Consider the following 18,964-nt stretch of genomic DNA (forward strand, 5'->3'; position numbering starts at 1 on the left):
AAGATAAATAACTTATGCGATGAATGAGTCACTAAAGGTGAGACTAGAGCCCAGGTCTATATACTCCAAAATTCAAATTATTTTTACTAGACAGTGCTTCTTCTAAATTAATTATATGAAACAATAACATGCTAACAGTAGGATGTTTGCATCAATTTGGAAGACATGGTGATTTGGGAAGCAGACACCACTCCCTGGAAAGATACTCTGGGGAGCTCTTAGGTCTTTCTGATAGGTCATCATGGGCTCTCACTACTCTGTTTCCTTCTAGGGGCAACACCAAGTCGACGGGGTATGTCACCACTCCTAATTATTTTAAATCTTCTTATAGGTGTGTTTGCATTTGGACTTTTTGCTACTGACATTTTTGTAAATGCTGGACAAGTGGTCACTGGGCACCTAACGCCATACTTCCTGACCGTATGCAAACCGAACTACACCAGTACAGACTGCCGAGGGCACCAACAGTTCATAAACAACGGGAACATCTGCACCGGAGACCTGGAAGTGATAGAAAAGGCTCGAAGGTCCTTTCCTTCCAAACACGCTGCTCTGAGCATTTACTCCGCCTTATATGCCACGGTGAGTGTGTGTGTCTGGCTATGTCTCTTCCAAGTTGAATTTTGCTGGGATGTGTGTCTCTCTGTGCTCCCCACCCTCATTCAGCTTAGTGATTTTTAAAGTCATGCACAACATGCTTTTCCTATACTGTATTATGCTATTGATAAAATATCTCCCCACCCTCACCTCACTCACAATATCCCAATGTACTATCCTGATTGGCCAGAGGGTATTAGTTATGGAAAGAGTTTTAATAATCATCCAAGTACACCCTCCCATTTTACAAATGCAGAAGCTGAGGCCCAGAGAATAATAAAGGACATATTATACATCAGAGCTGGGACCCAGGCTGCTGGCAGCATGTCTTGGATTCTTTCACAACAGCACACTTTGCCAACATTTTGGTTGGTTTCAGAAGAGCACTCCCTTCTCACACCTACTACAAATTTGCAAGTGTGGACCTTATACAAATGGCCACTCAGCAACATGCAGACCCAGGATAAATACACAGCTTTCCTTTGCTCTGACACTTTTCTCCATCACTTTGCTAGGAGAGACAGGTGATCCTAAAAGAATCTCAACACCTAAAAGTTCACTTCTCACTGCTCCCCAAATCACACAGCCTTTGCCCCACTGGGAGTATCATTTTCTATTTTTTTTAATTGTTTTGCTCTAGTAACAAAGGAAACCTAAAGTGCGTACCACATCTTAAAATGAAAAACAGCGATGCCCCTCTTGTTTTCTTAGTCTTTAGCTGCATCCACTTTGAAATAACCTCATTTCACCCTTCTCTGGCCCAAGCGTCCTTAGAACTCAGAATGCAGATGTATAGGGGTCAGCTCAAAGACTCTGCATGCCGATAAAAGAACATCACTCGTGACGTCATGTGCATTTACCAGTGGAGAAAAAACTGCTGGCCAAAAATACCCCTTTTTCTTACTTCAGCTCATTTTATGTTTGGAATATGACTAGCCTAGTGATTCTTAATGAAAAGTAAGGAAGGGAAAAGACAGAGGAAAGACCCCTTTCAATCTATCCATTCTTCCCAGACATTGTGAGTGTGCCTTGGTCCCACCCCCCAGGGGAGATGCTCCCCTGCCTCACTGCTCCTGAGGCAACTGCAGGTGGCACATTCTGCCTGTGGGAAGAGAGTCAGTGCCACCGCCCTCAGGGTGAACAAAAGATGACTGATCATAGGTGTGGTCTATTTAGTAGAGTTTACAATAATTTGCTGCATATTCTCTTTAAAGCAACCAGGAGCAGGTCGTGCTTCTGTGTCTTGTTTACAGGATCACCTCTATAAGGTCCATTTGTCAATCACCTCTATCCAATATGTCTTCATAGTTATTTCTTTTAGACCTACTCTTTAATGAATACATGATAAATCATTTCAGCTGCTCTCACATTAAAGAAACACGGATGCAACTAACACAGAAGCCTCAATTTGCAAAACAGATTAAATTGTAACTTGAACTTCTTTGCTTCAACAAAAGTCAAACAAAAAAGAACCAAACAAAAATCCTCTATGGAAGTATTTTTTTAAACAAAGAAAGCCCTCTGGAATATTCACCATATTTTCTAATTTTCAGAATATTGATTTGTCCTAAATTATCTAGAACCTAAGTAAAACAAAGCAACTTGTGCCTTTTCTTGTATTTTTATCAGACTCAAGTCACTGCTGTGTGAAATTAATTTTTATAATGCCATTATAAAAGTAAATCTGTTACTCATAATAAACTACTGCCTTATCATCAAATGAAGCATAAACTTCTTTTGGCAAGATAGAAGTAAATATCTGCTCACACAGCGGAGATACTGCCATAGCACATGTTTTCAAGGATTCAAATATAATCCAATTCAAGTCATGCCTCACAGACTATAATCAGATAAACCCTGATATGAGATTCCAATTGCACATTTTCTGAGCCTATTACATGTTAAGTGCTTTCAGAAATCACTCAACAAGAATTTCCTAAGTACTAGTTAATATTGTGAAGAATACTAACTACAGGCTCATGCTCTTAATGGAGGACAATTTATAAAAGATGTAATTCGAAAACAATATAAGGCCATAAAAAACTAAAATACATAAAGTATATTTATATATTTAAGTTATATTTCTCACACAGTCTCAGAATAGTGAAATAACATGCTATCATTTATGTAACTTTGATCTAACCACAGTTTTGTAGGGCATCTGTTACATAGAAGAGATTCCCATCTTCCTGTATTTACACCAATGTTGAAGCATCATCCTAGGAAATTAACAATTTCCATTGTAATACTGTAAAATGCACCTATTTGAACTTATATGCACTCAGGCTATAGAAACACACTATACAAGTAGGCTATAATTTAATTATCAGTATGATTTCTCAGGGTTGCTAATTTCATTACGTGTAAAAAATGGTGGATCAATAGTTCCCTCTAGTGGTGACTCATAATCATCACCAAAGATGATCTAACAATATTTACTTGAGAGGCACATCTTCCTAACTCCAGACCACTAGGGATGCATTTGCTAATCAAGTCTGTCAAATTTGAGTCTTACTCAGCTCCTCGCAATCAACTCATAACACTCTACATCTCAGATGTCATAAATTGCATCATTCTTTGCTCAGCTCGTGTCTTCCCTACCTTCGGTATCTCGTGCCACACATAGAAACGTTTAATATTTTAAGACACATTGGAGAAAATGAACAGATGGAGCTGATCACAGCTGCCCCAAAGAAACATGGGAATCAATTTCCCAGCACAACTGAAACCCATTTGCGCGACACAGTGGCTAGGAAGTTCTACTTCAGCCCATCAACTAATCAGTCAACACCTTGTATTTAACTTGGAGAACACAAAAAGTGAAATGTGGGAGGGACACACCTCATCAACAAGGGTACCTGCAAAATAACATTTGTATGCCTAACCCTGAATTGTACTCCACATCTTGAAAATAAAAAAAATTTTTAAAGTGAAATGTACGGTCACTCACCTACCTGGTCTTCTCCACCACAGAACTTCATTCTCATAGATTTATTTGGTTTCTCAGATTCCCCAAACAATTTTCTAATTTGTTGCATAAAAACCATATGGTCTGAATCTGATTACTGTTATGTAGTCATTCCTCGTGTCACTCTAAGTTGTGTTCACATGCCCACTAGAATACAAACGACCAATGAATGTGCATTTGTTCATTGTTCTTGCTGCACAAGTTTCCTACCTACATTTTTTGCTAAGTAGTTTAGTGACGTTGTTCAAGGAAAACTAGCTGGTGCGTTGCTTTGTGTGTTCTGTGTATGTGCATGCATGTGTATGCACCTGTACAAGGAGGCTGCCTCTGTCCCATTCCAGATGTACATTACAAGCACAATCAAGACAAAGAGCAGTCGGCTGGCCAAGCCAGTGCTGTGCCTTGGGACCCTCTGCACAGCCTTCCTGACAGGCCTCAACCGGGTCTCAGAGTATCGGAACCACTGCTCGGATGTCATCGCAGGCTTCATCCTGGGCACTGCTGTGGCCCTGTTTCTGGTAGGTCAGCTTCCCTCTGTGCCAAAAATTTTTCCTCTTGTGCCCTCTGCAAGGCAGCTGGAGATCACGGTGGGGCAGATGTCCCAGACTTCATAGTCCAAGCCTGTGTTCCTCTTGTCCCAACCTTGCGAGTTGCAATTATCCTCCAAGTATTATGTGTCCTTTTGCTGCAAGAATGATTTCAAAGCACCTTTCAGAAATAGGATTGGCCATATTTTTTTAGGTGTCAGGGAGAGGATGGCCCCAGGAAGGACAACTGGCTCTACTTCTTTCAACACTGGGTTTGGGATTGGGGCCAGGCAAACTAATCATTTGGCATACCTTCAAACCAATCTTCTTTAAATATTGGTTCTTAGGGTATTGGGAGCAGAAGTGTTGCTTGAGGGAAAAACAGAGACTGAAGAGCACTGGTAGAAGCAAGCAGCCTCCTCTCCAGCATCCTAAGAAACTCAACTCTGGTCCCAAAGTAGCGTGTTCTACACAGAAATATAAAAACCCTGAGCTGGACACAGTGGCTCATGCCTGTAATCCCAGCACTTTGGGAGGCAGGGACAAGAGGATTACCTGAGCTCAGGGGTTCGAGACCAGCCTGAGCAACATGGTGAGATCTTGTCTCTACAGAAAATCAAAAACTCAGCCGAGCATGGTGGCACATTGCCTGTGGTTTCAGCTACTTGGAAGGCTGAGGCAGAAGAATCATCTGAGCCCAGCAGGTGGAGGCTACAGTGGCTGTGAGCATGCCACTACACTCCAGCCTGGGCGACACAGTGAGACTCCAATTCAAAACAAAAAACAAAAAAACCCTAAAACTAACCACATCTACACCTTTTTAAAGGCCTCTGCTATTATCTGAATCTGCTCCTTGGGAATCTTATTTCTATGACAAGTACTTTCTCAACCACATATCTTCCTGAAGAAACTCTTCTTTTTCTTTACATGGCTGATGATGTTTTTCTCAAATAGAGACCTGGCCATGTACTCACCTAGGTAATTCCTTAATTTGTGTTTAATTTGAACAGAAAGTTAATTTTTATTCTTTTTTGTCTTGTTTTTCTTTTACAGTTTTATTGAGGTACACTAGGCATACTATAAATGGCACATAAAGTATAAAATTTGGTAGATTTGACATAAAGCCTTCTCTCCCACGCTTTCTTTCTCCCTCATTTCCAAGCAACCAGTGATCTTCTATTTAGTTTGCCTTTGCTGGGATTTCATATAAATGGAATCTTATAACAGGCATTTTTTCTCTGGTATCTTTAACCTGGCATAAAAATTGAGATTCATTCACGTTGTAGAATATATCAATAATTCATTCTTTTTTTTTTTTTTTTTTGTATTACTATATAGTGTTTCATTGCCTGGGCATACCTCAAAGGTACAGAGTTTTATTATCTTCAAGGATTTAAAATAGGCTCAGAAAGATTTACAGCAAATCACCAGGCATGGAGGATCACATGTTGTACATAATATGAGTCTCCTAACAATATTCAGGAAGCCTGCCAAAAGAGAAATAAGCCACCATTGTCTTGAACAACCTCCTGCTCCTATTCTGCCCTTTCTGGTTCAAGTCCTATCAAGATTGGTATTATACATGGATGGATTTCATAGTCGTATGACTCAATTCCTCCTTTTCCTAGCCCTCCTCCCTGCTCTCCCAACATCTAACTCAGAGGTTTCAAACTTTTACCTGCCAAGATACACACAGAAAATGCTCACATTTATTGAGAACACTGAATGGGAAGCCCCATCCCAATTCAAAATTACAAAAACATACCTGAGATGTTGCAGGTTTGTTTCCAGACCACTGCAATAAAGCAAATATCACGATAAAGCTAGTCACAAAATTTTCTGGTTTCCCAATACATATAAAAGTTATGCTTACACTATACTGTAGTCTATTAAGTGTGCATTGTCTCCAAAAAAAACAATATATATACCTTAATTTTAAAAACACTTTTTGCAGCCGGGCGCAGTGACTCACATCTATAATCCTAGCACTTTGGGAGACTGAGATGAGAGGATTGCCTGAGCTCACAGGTTCGAGACCAGCCTAGGCAACTTGGTGAGACCTCATCTCTACAATAAATCAAAATATTAGATGGGCATGGTGACACGTGCCTATAGTTCCAGCTACTTGGACGGCTGAGGCGGAAGGATCCCCTGAGTCCAGCAGGTCGAGCCTGCGGTGGCCGTGAGTGTGCCACTGCACTCCAGCCTGGACAACAGGGTGAGACTCCAACTAAAAAATTTAAAAATAAGAAAATAAAACACTTTTTGCTAAGTATACCAACATGGACACAAAGTAGGCTACTGGAAAAATGGTGCCAATAGATTTGCTGGACACAGGGTTGCCATAAGCCTTCAATTTGTTAAAAAATACAGTATCTGTGAAGTGCAATAAAGCAAAGTGCAATAAAATGAGATATGCTTGTTTTGACTAAATCCAGGCATTCTTTCTGTAGTGAAAGATGAAAGACTGAAATGCAAATTATCTGGGTGAGGTTGCAGAAAAAGCAGTGTTGGAATCATCCTGAGATGTTAATATCTCATTAGGGCTATTTACTGAGGAATGTCTCTTTTTTATTTTTATGGATACATAGTAATTATACACATACATGTGATATTTTGATGCAAGCATACAATGTATAATGATTGAATCTGGGTCATAGGGATATCCATCACTAAAACGATTATGATTACTTTATTTTTTGTTTTTTTAAACCCCCCCCAAAACTCTCCTGTGCCTCTTTGTATTTTTCTGGTTGTTTTGTTTTTAATTTTAGATTCAGGGGGTGCATATGTATATTCCTTACAAGGGAACATGCCAAGTCTATTCTTCTAGTTATTTTGAAGTATATGAGAGGGACCCAAAAAAACCCAGAATTATATTTTGGAGAGTCAGCCCTTGTAAGAAAGTTTTCCCCCACTAGGTAAGTGTTCTAGGAATCCATCAGTATCAATGTACCAGGTAGCATTGTTGTGAGAGGCTGCATTCAAGTTCAGTTAATTTTTTTTTTTAGATTCTTTCGATGCCTTTCCCCATTTTATGATGGGTGATTTACGAGTGCACCTGCCCACACCACACTGAGTGTTCAGCAGCTTTTGACCAAAAAACAGCATGACCTCCAGGCCTCACCCTTCCTATTCACTTGATCTCACCCCAAGTGATTTTTTTTGTTTTTTTCCCTGAATGAAAAAGTCCTCAACGGGAAACGTTTTGCAGATGTGAAAGAGGTGAAACAAAAAAAAACGGCAGAAACCCTGAAAGTGCAAAATTGGCAAGTTCAAAAACCGTTCTGAGAGTAGTGGAAAAAAACATCTTGTAGGTGTGTTGCATCAAACAGAGTACTTTGAAAGTGACTGAAGTTTAAACATGTAAGAATAAATACTCAACTTTTTAATCAATAAATTCCAGGAACTTTTGGATCCCCCCATACAGTAAATTATTAACTATAGTTGCCCCATTTTGCTGCCGAGCACTACATCTCATTCCTTCTGTCTGACTGTATTTTTGTAACCATTAAGCAACATCTCTTTACCCCTCTTCTCTCCACTACCCTTCCTGAGGAATGCTTTTTAAAAGAAGGAAAGAAAACAGTTGGCTTGAAGAGAAGAGAGGAGTTTCAAAGAGAGATCAGTGGTGCATACATAAAGGCTTGAGCTCAAAAGAAGAGCCAAACAATTTTGCCATTCCTCAGAATTAGAGCCAGCCATCTCCAGTTAAAGAGATGACTGTCCCAAGCAATTATATGAGAGCTTTGTGGGACAATATCTGTGGACGCCTTCATGTTTGCTCAAGCCCCATATTCTGCTTTAACATTAAACTTGTTTTCTCTCCATGAATTGCAGTCCTGCTTTTTTATTATTCAATTACTATTTGGTCTGTTATTGCTTTCAAGTGACTTCCCAATGAATGTCAAAATGTGTTTTCCCACAAACAATCTCAGCGTAAGACCCAGATCTGCTGAGTTACTAAGGCATGAGAGAGACCACCCTGCCTGTATATACAAATGCACGTGTACACACCTCACAGACACACACAAAGCAGGGAAATGGGAGGGGAAGGATGTCCTGGAGGTGCCTGGAGGCAATCCAAGGCAGAGACTTGGAGAAGGGACCGAAAAAGAGAGAAGAGCAAAACCTGAGAATGGCAGCATGTCTTCTGTATATGTTCAATATCGCTTTGCATATTTGTGTTTCCCATGAGGAAACATGTGGGGAAAGGGGGAGAACATTATTAGTTGGGCAAGCATCACCTGCCCTATGCTTTATATATATCGAGTCAAGTGCTCCTGGGTCAACCCCGACAATATCTGCATCCATCATTTTACAGATGAGGAAAGTGAGGTTCAAAGATAAGTAACTGGCCCAATAGCAACCCAACCACTAAGCCAAGAATCTGTCCCGGGTCTCTCAGCTCCATAGCTCCCACACCTTCCCCTGCTCCCATTTCCTGAATGGAGGAAGGGAAAGCAGAACTGGAGAATGAGATGGAGGTGACCCAGGCAGAGGATTTATGTTAATGTCCCGCAGGGTGTGAAGGGTGACAAAAAGATTCAAAGACACTGGATGAAGAAAACAAAGATGCAGGACAATGAAAGAAAAGTATGGAAAGAGGCAGATATGCTCTCCTTGGGCAAAAGGGGCAGGGACAATAGTAAAAGCAGTTAGTTATGAAGGGCCCTCAAAGACAAGTAGGTAGTAATTGATAGGGAAAGCTTTTAAATGGAAGCAACAAAAGAAAACTGCCAGTGATGAGTTATTTAGTTTTAAGCAAATAGTCACACTTTGAGGATGAACAGCAAAGGGGGAGTTAAAGACCAGCTAACATGGACTGAGTACTTGCAATTTTTTTGGCACTTGTTAAGAGGCAGAATAGTACAGGGGTGTGATTTAGGGTCTCTGGAGTTTAAATCTTTATGTGACCTTGGGCAAATTATCTAACTTCCCTGTGCCTGCTTATCTGAGCTGGAGATAAGAATACCTGCCTTGTAAGATTGCTGGATGGGTTAAATAAGAAAAAATCCGAAGTCAGGACAGTGCCAGACACATAGTGGCTCTCAGTAAATGTTAGTTATTTTTATGAGGTGATTGACATTCATCGGTCTGTAATCATTCCACATCTATGGAGTAGGTCTTGCTATTTTTATTTTACGGGTGAGAAAACAGGTTTAATGGGGATTGACTATCACTAACCATCTGGTGACTAATCAGATGCTTCCTTAACACTTAGAATGTGATCAGCAGACACCCTGGCCATGCCTCAGGCTTCCTGTGGTCCCTACCCCTCCCTCAAAGAAAAAAGGTCACTATGGTGATGATATTCTAAGGAAAGGCCTGCTACCCTCTCAGGTGCTAGGCATTGATGGCTGCAGTCTGACCCCAATTTCTTTTTCCCCCTCATCCTGCAGGGAATGTGTGTGGTTCATAACTTTAAAGGAACGCAAGGATCTCCTTCCAAACCCAAACCTGAGGATCCCCGTGGAGTACCCCTAATGGCTTTCCCAAGGATAGAAAGCCCTCTGGAAACCTTAAGTGCACAGGTATAGTAAAGTGGTTTTAGCAAACCAAACCCACAGGCTTAAACCTGTAGCCTTAAGAGGTAAATCAATCCACCGAACCTAGCCATCATCAATAAAAACCCAATTCATTGATCGTAAAGTCCCTCAAGAGAGGAGTCTTCACTATTTCCCCCAGTTAGTTCTGTAGTTATTCTAAGGATTGGCAATAATGAATCCTCAGGAAGTTCTTAGTAATGTCTAACTTATACTCCAGCTGTTTCAGGATACTTTGACTTCCAATGTAATACTGTACTTAGGAAATTTGAACTAATTGCATAAAAGGTTGATTTGATTTAGCAACTAAGGCAATATTTAAAAATAAGAAGGTTGTGTTACATTCAATGAGTTGAACTGGATGATGTTAAAAAGTCATAACTAAATGTCCTCTTAAATGTTTTGTAACAAAAATTCAATACAGCTGTACTTTCTTATCTGTTATTCTACAAAAGGACCTTGTATCATGCCAAAGATACAAAAAATAATCTTGCCTTCAAAGAACTCAGAGATGATTAGGAAAGATGGGGATAAGTGAGTAGCCATAATATGACATGCTGAATCAGAGGTCCACAAAATGGTATGTGAATAGAAATGAAGGAAAACAATCTACTCTGTCAAGGGAAAACCATGAAGACTTGCCAACTGATACATGCCTGGAAAGATGGTATTAAGTATTTACTTTGGCCTAGGACAGTTGCTAGGTGCTTTACAAATATATTCCTATTTGAACAACCACCCTATTGAATAGATACTATAGTTCCCATTTCACAGATGAAGATGAGAATACTGTAGACAGGGGTGTGAAATTACTCCCCCCAGGCCACATAGCTAGCTAGTGGGAGAGCTGGGATGAGTAGGAGTTCTTCAAGCAGACAGAGATGCGGACAACTAATAATAAAACAGAGTTTTATTAGAATGCTACCTTTTTCAGGCAGCTAACTCCTACTAAAGTGTTTATTTTCTATAACAGCCTATCTTAAAATCATTATTATTTGGCATTTCCTTATTAAGCCATTTTTATAGACAGTGCAAAGGAAAAGCAAATTATTTCCTATTGAAGTTATCATGTGCTTCATATCAGTGTAATATAATATTTTTCACTATTTAAAAATTATTAACTATCAGACATCTCTTAAAATAAACTATCCTAAGTTTTTTCACCTTTAATGAAATCTTTCTATTGTTATTAATGAACCGCAAAAAAAAAAAAAAGCCACAGTAAAGCTATCTCCATTTTGGAAAAAATATGTAGGACTGTCCCTTAACTTGTATTAAAGTCATCATTTCAACTTGGTCTCATTAGAAATAAAACATTGAAAAAATTATATTCAGCCTCTTGGTACAGGTTGAATGATAAATTAGTTACACAATGATGCCTTGTAATGAAATGTTGAAATAGAATCTCTCCAGCTTTTCATCTCTATCTGTGTTCCTGTACCAAGTGAGAACAGAGTGATCATCCCTATTTTTGAGGTGAAGTAACTAAAGACAAAGGCAAATTTAAAAAGGAAACAAAAAGTATGTTCCGAATTCCACAAACATCAGTCTCTATGTCCTTGTAAATGCTGTCCCTAAATATCCTAAGAACACCCCCTTTGTACTCCATCCTTTCACCCAATACTGCTCAAGCATTACCCTTGTCTAATGCCTTCCCCAGATTTCTTCCTATCTTCATCCTCAGGACCACTGATAGTTGACCAGGCCTAGAGATGTCCAGGCCCTATTTTTGAGGAACTCTAATTAAATTGCAAAATGAAGTGCTTAACAGGATTTTAAAAACTGCTACTCAAAGATAAATGATTCATATTCATATGTATGATAATATATATATGGATATATGTATCCATCCACTGTATATAGGCAGTAGTTGAACTTCTCTCAAATCTGTCGATACTGATGTAGCTATGGATATCACCTCATCTGGATACAATTTGAGGTCTTTCCTGAATACCATGCTTGGACCAAAGGACGTCCATCTCATGTGATTGCCTTTCACAAGTAAAGCCAAGTGTTCCCTCATACCTATCTCCCCCAAGGGCTTGGGGATCTTTGAGGATTAGGACCCCATAAACTCTCTCTTATTTTCCATATTTCCTGGCATTCACTATGTGCGAAATAAATGTTTTATTAATGCAAAAAATATAACCAAAACCTGAACTAGATTCTTCAGCCAAAACCAAGAACCTCAAACTAGACCATAGTCACTATTTGAACACCCATGGAAAGTAGAGATTTATGAGAAACAACAAGCAGGACTTCCACAGGCTAGTATTGCCTCTTAAATTATGCTATTCATACCAATTATGAAAGATTCAAGTAGCCAAGCATCTGCTTTTGTTATCAAATGTTTCTACATGGGTAAGAAGTATACCCTTTACTTTTCAGTCAAGAAAAGAAAACTAACGTTTATTGAAAGCCATGTCATTTACTATTCACAGTACTGCAGTTGGTATTATTATCCTATTTTGTAGGTGAGGAAAGGAAGGCATCAAGTTTAAGTAAAATGCCGTAGGTCATCCAGTCAAAATTAAACACAGACCCATCTAATTCTGAAGACCCTGCTTATTCTACCATACCATACAGCCTGTGGTTTCATTCAAGGAAAATTCGTTTTTGAAAGCCACAACTTCCAGTATTGAATATGGAAACAAACTACAGAGGGTAGTATGTTTGACCCAACCTATATACTGTTCTTCCAAAATAAATATTTTTTTTTTTCCTGTGCATCTCCAATGACAATGGTTTTTAGTAGAAACTGCTTCTTTATAATTTCTGGAATAGAACCATCTGCCCAGGAAGAGGATTTTTTGGGATCTGAGAGACTAGAATCTCTCTTCAAAGCACACATTCATACACATGAAATCCATCCCATCATTCAAAATACCTGAAGAAGAAAACTGGATGGGGAAGATGCCAGTCACCCTCATTCCCTTCCTCTCCCTTTGCCACATGGAGCCCCCAGAGCTACTGTGCTCTTCCTTCTTCTCTAAAACATTAACTCAAATGTGAATAACTGCCTGTTATTCCCCTTAGAAATAGTTGATTGTGATGGGGTACATTTTCTAATATCTTTCCCAAGTACTAAAGAGAAACCAAAAAAGTATATAATTATTAAAAAAAAAAAGTCAAGTTTTCAAAGCATTCTTTCATCATGATCCTATACAATTGTCGTGAGCCTAAAAAGACCAACTATTCATGTTCTACACTCCAGTGTCTATGATTCACCTGAGGAATCAAACTTAGGGTTGTACAAATGTGTTGTCAACACAGTTTCTATAACAAAAATTAAATTAGAAATGAAGCAACTTGTTAACCCACTCTGGATGTGGTATTGAGTCTTCCTATGACTTCCACTTGGGGGAAAAGAATATTTTAAAACACAAAAAAAGAATTATATCTGTACTGAGACCACAGATGCCTGGACTTCCACCCCAGGAGATTCTGATTCAGCAAGTATGGTATACAAAAAAATTTAAAGAAGTCGTCCCAGAGAACTCTGATGAACTAGTGATATTATAGACTTCATATTATAAATAGAAAAAAAAAAAAGATCTGGAGGGAAAGTTAAAGAAATCTGCCCAAAGACACCCAGCTAGTTATCCTAGGATATTGAACTACTTTACCACTTACTCTTAGATGGAATCCTATATAAATGACCAAAGTATTGACCAAAAAAAATTACCAATAGTAAGTGTATCATACAAGTAAAAGCATAAAAAGAAAAACTATATTTTGTCTTATGGCAACAAATACACCAAGCCTCAATTTTTACAAGAATTGCAGACAAAAGTAACTAGAAAAATACAAAATACTCAGTTTCTAAAATGTATAGCTGATCTCTCAAGAATATACTGTAAATCCCCAGTGTCCTAAAAACAAATCAGGAAACCAATAATAATCAATTAGATTAAAACCACAATTTCTTTAAGTATTTGCTCATTTCATGAACCCAAAACATTGAGTTTAAGTTCAAATAAAAGCCTTGGGCCTGTAAGAGGTGGGAGTTTATATATATATATAAGTTGAGTGTGTCTATTTGATAGGCCAGGAGGTTTCCACTACATATGCACACACAAAAAAGTGCCCTTGTACTTTCTGTCTGATTGTGGCAGCCAAGATTGAGTAAAGGAATACAGTTGAAGAACATGGAGAGAGAATTTTTGCAACTAAGGAATAACCTGTAAGCAGTGAAGAGCCTGTTTTACTGCAAAGAAGAACCCCAAATTTAAGTTTACATGAGAAGTGTTGGGAAATATCGCCCAACACCCTCATCTGGTGACTATCCTTGTAAAGATTTAGAGGTTGAAATGAATTAAAAGTAAGCCAATGACCAAAAAAAGAAAGAAATGTTATAATTACAAGGAAAATGGATGCATGCTCATAGATTTTAACACATTTCTCTCAATATACAGAGAGAAATACATGACAGTAAAATTAATCTGATGTGCATTATATATAACCCTCCTCAAAACACAAGAAACATTATGAAAATAGATCATGTGCAAGACAGTTTCTTTCAAGCAAGTCTCAAGAAATTTTATTGGGTTTGTATGATGTAGACCACATTCTCTAGGGAAAAAAAGTAACTAAAAACTTACCCAAAAAGTCCCATACATTTTGAAATATTAAATTCATCTATATATAGTGAATGACTCAAAGGATAAATCACATGGAAAGTTTTTAAAAATTGGAAGTGTTCAATATTAAAAACACTATATTAAGAAATGCATAGGATAACTGGGCGCGGTGGCTCGTGCCTGTAATCCCAACACTTTGGGAGGGGGAGGCGAGAGGATTACCTGAGCCCAGGGGTTTGAGACCAGTCTGGGCAACATGATGAGACCTCGTCTCTATAATAAATAAATAAATAAATTAGCTGAGTATGGTGGTGCACGCCTGTAGTTCCAGCTACTTGGAAGGCAGAAGCGGAAGGGTCACCTGAACCCAGCAGGTGAAGGCTGTGGTGGCCGTGAGTGTGGCTACCATTCCAGCCTGGGCAACAGAGTGAGACTTCAATTAAAAAAAAAAAAAAATGTGTAGGATGCTGTTATTTTGAGATCCTTAAATGCTTATATTTGAAAATAGTTAATAATTATGAAAAGAACAAGTTTAGATAAATGGTTTTATTTTGCTTGAAAAAAATCAAGATTTCATGAAAGAGGTAATGGAATTTGAAGGGCCATGTAAGAGCATATTAGGGAGAGGGAACAGCCTGTGCAAACTTGAGCAAATAACAAGGGAATTTTCAGGGACAAATGAGTGTGTGCATGAGTTAATCAATCCAAATCTAAGATTTTATCTGCTTGTGTTTACTCCACAGAATCACTCTGCCTCCATGACCGAAGTTACCTGAGACGACTGATGTATCACACACTGTTTTTTAAAATTACCTTCCAATTCGATACTTCAAAACACACAATTACCCAATGTCAAACTGTGACAACCAATATTATGCTTATCTAGTTAGAGGCTAATGTTTTGTACATTTTTTGTATGAGGAAGTGATGTAGCTTGCCCTGATTTTTTTTTTTTTTTTTTTTGGTCAGCTTTAATATATTTATGCCAGAATTTTAAAACCAACAACATCTTCTTCTTGTTCAAGTATGCATTGAAGAACCACATTTATTTAATGGCTGAAGTTGTTTTGTGATATTTGAACACAAGTCTTCCTTTCTTGGTTTTATAAACACAGATAATACCTATCACAATTCACTTTAAACTTTTATTACCACAGTTGCTGCCTCCTCCAGAATTTTTGAATTTTAATGAAAGTTAAACTTTTGAGTTGCAGGAAGGACAATGTTGGTTAATGGTAATTCTCAAAAGTCAATTGTGGAAAAAAAATCATCTTCAAAAAGAACTTTGCATTCTAATCTCTTAACAGGTTGTTACACTCAAAGTTAAAGAAATACATGAATGAAATCAACTAGTTACACTAACTAGTTGTTACTAGTTAGTCAGAGAATACTGATGTGGGGGGTATTGGGGTTATATGATTCTTTCTTAGATAATGGCCTCGCCCACCTGGGAACTCAAGACCTTCCTGGAATCATGCCCTTGGGCAGGCAGGTGACACTGTAACTTTCTTCCCAAAAAACAGCCAACACCAGCCTCCCTTGTCAACTCAACAGTTTTATATATCATATTGTATGAACTTTATATGAAAATGAATATTTTACAGTTTGCGCAGTATTATTTTACAGTTTGCGCAGTATTATTTTACAGAAAGGGAATCAGAGCATCTACAACAGAGCAACAACTTCACTTTGTGGCTTTTAATTGTTCTAGACTTTTAACTGCATCTCATTTTTCTAGCATGGTGATAACTAATGTGTAACTCCTTTCAGAGAAGGAGCTCCTTTGTCTTTTGTCAGAATGTTTTCTTGACACTTCCATGTTGGCTCTTCTTAGCTTTTTTTGTACATATTTTTTTTCTAAAGAGAAGAAAAAGTTATCACAAAACATATTCTGGCTCATGTCTTTTGTGTTAAGCTTTACCCACTGGGCAAAGGTATTTGAAGAGTCGTGATGAGGTGAACTCAACAAATGTTTAGACTGTTCCATTCCTTGTCTGCTGAGATAAATATTAATAGAGGCATAACTGAGAGGTCATTTTGTGTGTAAGAGTGAGAGTGTGAGTGTTTAGGTAAATAATTCTTTTAATTATTACTCAGAAGCACATGCTGGAGGCCTAGCATGCTACCTGTCTTTAGCTTACCCATAGATGCTTCTGAGTTGTCAGTATAAAGTCAGACAGTTATTTATAGGAACGAAAATCACCTCGGCTGAAACTTTTCTTAATCCCTATCTCATCCTGGTTTAAGCTTACCTACACACGTGAAATACTCTCACACACATCATCAAGGTGATATCTGATTAAAGTACCAGAGTATTTAAGGCTCTATTCATCTCAGATGCTAAACCATGTACTTTAACAAACATGGTCTGGTTGTTCTCAAAGCAATGATTCAGGGAAGCTGTTACAATCCCAAAGTAGCACTACACATATTGGCACTAATATTAGAATCCAGGTCCGCTTGACTCCAAATGTCACTCGTTTTGCTATGTTCCTGGTAACATTCGGCTGTGCTCCTTAATACCAGTAAATCAAAGGGGCAGGGAACTGGTAGAAAGAAGTTTATTTCTGAGTTTGAATCCAGGGAGCAGAGCCATACTTGAGGTCTTTCTAAAATGGTTCTGCTCACCCCCCCAGGCTTTTACAGTTCACTTTAATAAGTCCAGAGTTGTTAGTCCCTATGCATTAGCCACATCACCAGCAGAACACTGTATAGAACTTGAGTTTCAGCCGCATTTATCAATAGTGACATTTTTCGGTCCAGGCTTCCTGGTGCCAGGTATCAGAGGTGTCTCATAGCTTTTATTAGTAGGGCCTGACAGAAGCAGTAGTCAAGCCTGCCATAGAGTAAAGGGCCTAAGACATCATGCATTACACAAAAGTTATACAAATCACAAAACTTACGATTACATTAAGACAAAAGTGATATAAATCACAAGGCTTAAGATTACATTGATACTATATTATTCAAACTTATAACCACTAAGAAAAAGGAAGCAAAAGGAGATTGGCAACTTTCAGTTGATTGGCGTAAACTACTGGGAAGTCAAGGCTCCCCTGAAGCTACTTACCAGTAGCACATAGGAGATAAGGGGAAGTGCACCTTTTATTAGCTCTCAGGAATACTGTTCAGGAATGTACAGGAGCACTTGAGCCTCTGCCATGCCCTTCTCTAGGGGCTGTGTCAATATGAACAGACATTAGCGGGTCTCTATCATTTTCACTACATCAAGATACCTTTGAACCAAGTTCACATCTTTCTGAGGGTTTTCAGTGTAGTATGCCCACTTAGATGGTTCAGGAGATGCTGCTGGAAGAAAAGGAAATCACGAGAAGGAATAATTTGCAAGCTCTGAGCTCTCCAATTCACCACCTACATATAATGTCTCCCAATTTCCGAATGACTTTTTTTCTAAACATTTTTAGAATTTTTTAAGTAGCAATGAGGGATCAGCTTTATTTCATTATTCATTACCAGATAGGTTGAAAAAATGCAGGCAGGCTAAATCACTTTTACATTACCCATTTCTTGTCACAATGAGAGGTTGTTTAAATGTCTGGCTACCAGATAGCATTTCCAAGAACATAAGTCAGGTTAACAAGGTGAGTCATGTTACCCTTCTACTCTTCTTTCTAGTTTTGATTTTGGAGGTATCTATTGGCAATGTTCCAGGAGCTCTGACCACAGACTCCATTTTCCTGACCTTGGACTTGATGCATGACTGAGCTATGCAGGCAACCACCCTGGTGCACTTGGAACTAAGGGGCACACTCAATCCTGGAATCCCTGAGCCAGTCTGATTCCTTTTCCTTGTGTCATGGCAACCTTGGTATTGCTTCCTATTCAACCCCAAGACACCTCACAGACTCCACACTAATTTTTCAAGTCTGCCATTTGAGATTCATTTCTTCAGGCTAGAGACTTTTCTACTTGGGCCTTCTACCAAGGACAAAACCCTCTGTCCAAATAGGATAAATGGTCACTGTGGCCTCAGAAAATGAATTCTGCAGTGAACTTTTCTTACTGTTTTTGAGGAAAGCCCAGAGGAGCCTGAGAAAGTCCGACTCACTGGGAGATGAAGTGGGAAGAAACAAAAGAAAGGCTAATCAGGTGTGATGACATAAGCAAACTCTTAAGCCCATTAGCCCCTGTAGATATCTATGACATTTTTCACTTATTTGATTCTGTCCCAGAACATGGCCTGACAGAGAGAAACTTAAATTTTCTCTGATAAATAGATATTGGAGTTATTCCTAATTTGACTGAAGAAAGGTCATGACTTTGGAAATGGAGGGTTTTAATGAGGTCTATAGGTAGCTGAAAGATGATATATTTAGATACAGGAATAATAACAGGAGAAAACTGCACTCAGCAGTTGTGAACGGGTGCCTCTTTTGCTCGGTTCAAAAAATCTCCCTTTTAGGCTATGATAGACAGAAAGGCTACATGTAGCTCTACCGAACCAGAGGATGCAAACAGCCATACTTCTATACTTAAAGGAGAGGGAGTAAGTATCACTGGGATTATTTAAAAAGAAAAACCATGAGTGGCATTTTTGTTTCAAAAAGCCGGGTTCGGTGGCTCAGCCTGTAATCCCATGCTTTGGGAGGCTAAGGTGAGTGGGTTGCCTGAGCCCACGGGTTTGAGACCCGCCTGGGCAACTTGGCGAGACCTCATTTCTACAATAAATCAAAAAATCAGCCCGGCATGGTAGTGCATGCCTGTAAGTCCAGCTACTTGGAAGGC

General features: G+C 38.8%; 1 protein-coding gene across 3 annotated transcripts in view; it reads left to right on the top strand.

Moving 5' to 3' along the window:
• The window catches only part of PLPPR1 (phospholipid phosphatase related 1), a 331,759-nt gene extending 315,652 nt beyond the window's left edge, over positions 1-16,107 (top strand). For all 3 annotated transcript variants that reach the window (XM_008054538.2, XM_021710637.1, XM_021710636.1), the window contains 4 exons: positions 332-582; positions 3,907-4,083; positions 9,495-9,626; positions 14,962-16,107. In XM_008054538.2, the coding sequence (XP_008052729.1) occupies positions 332-582; positions 3,907-4,083; positions 9,495-9,626; positions 14,962-14,994 (593 nt within the window). In that variant the 3' untranslated portion in view covers positions 14,995-16,107. The remainder of the gene's footprint in view (positions 1-331; positions 583-3,906; positions 4,084-9,494; positions 9,627-14,961) is intronic.
• The last annotated feature ends 2,857 nt before the right edge of the window (positions 16,108-18,964 follow it).

This window comes from Carlito syrichta, unplaced genomic scaffold (assembly GCF_000164805.1).
Source record: "Carlito syrichta isolate Samal-C Ts95f unplaced genomic scaffold, Tarsius_syrichta-2.0.1 Scaffold296304, whole genome shotgun sequence".
Classification (NCBI taxonomy): Eukaryota; Metazoa; Chordata; class Mammalia; order Primates; family Tarsiidae; genus Carlito; species Carlito syrichta.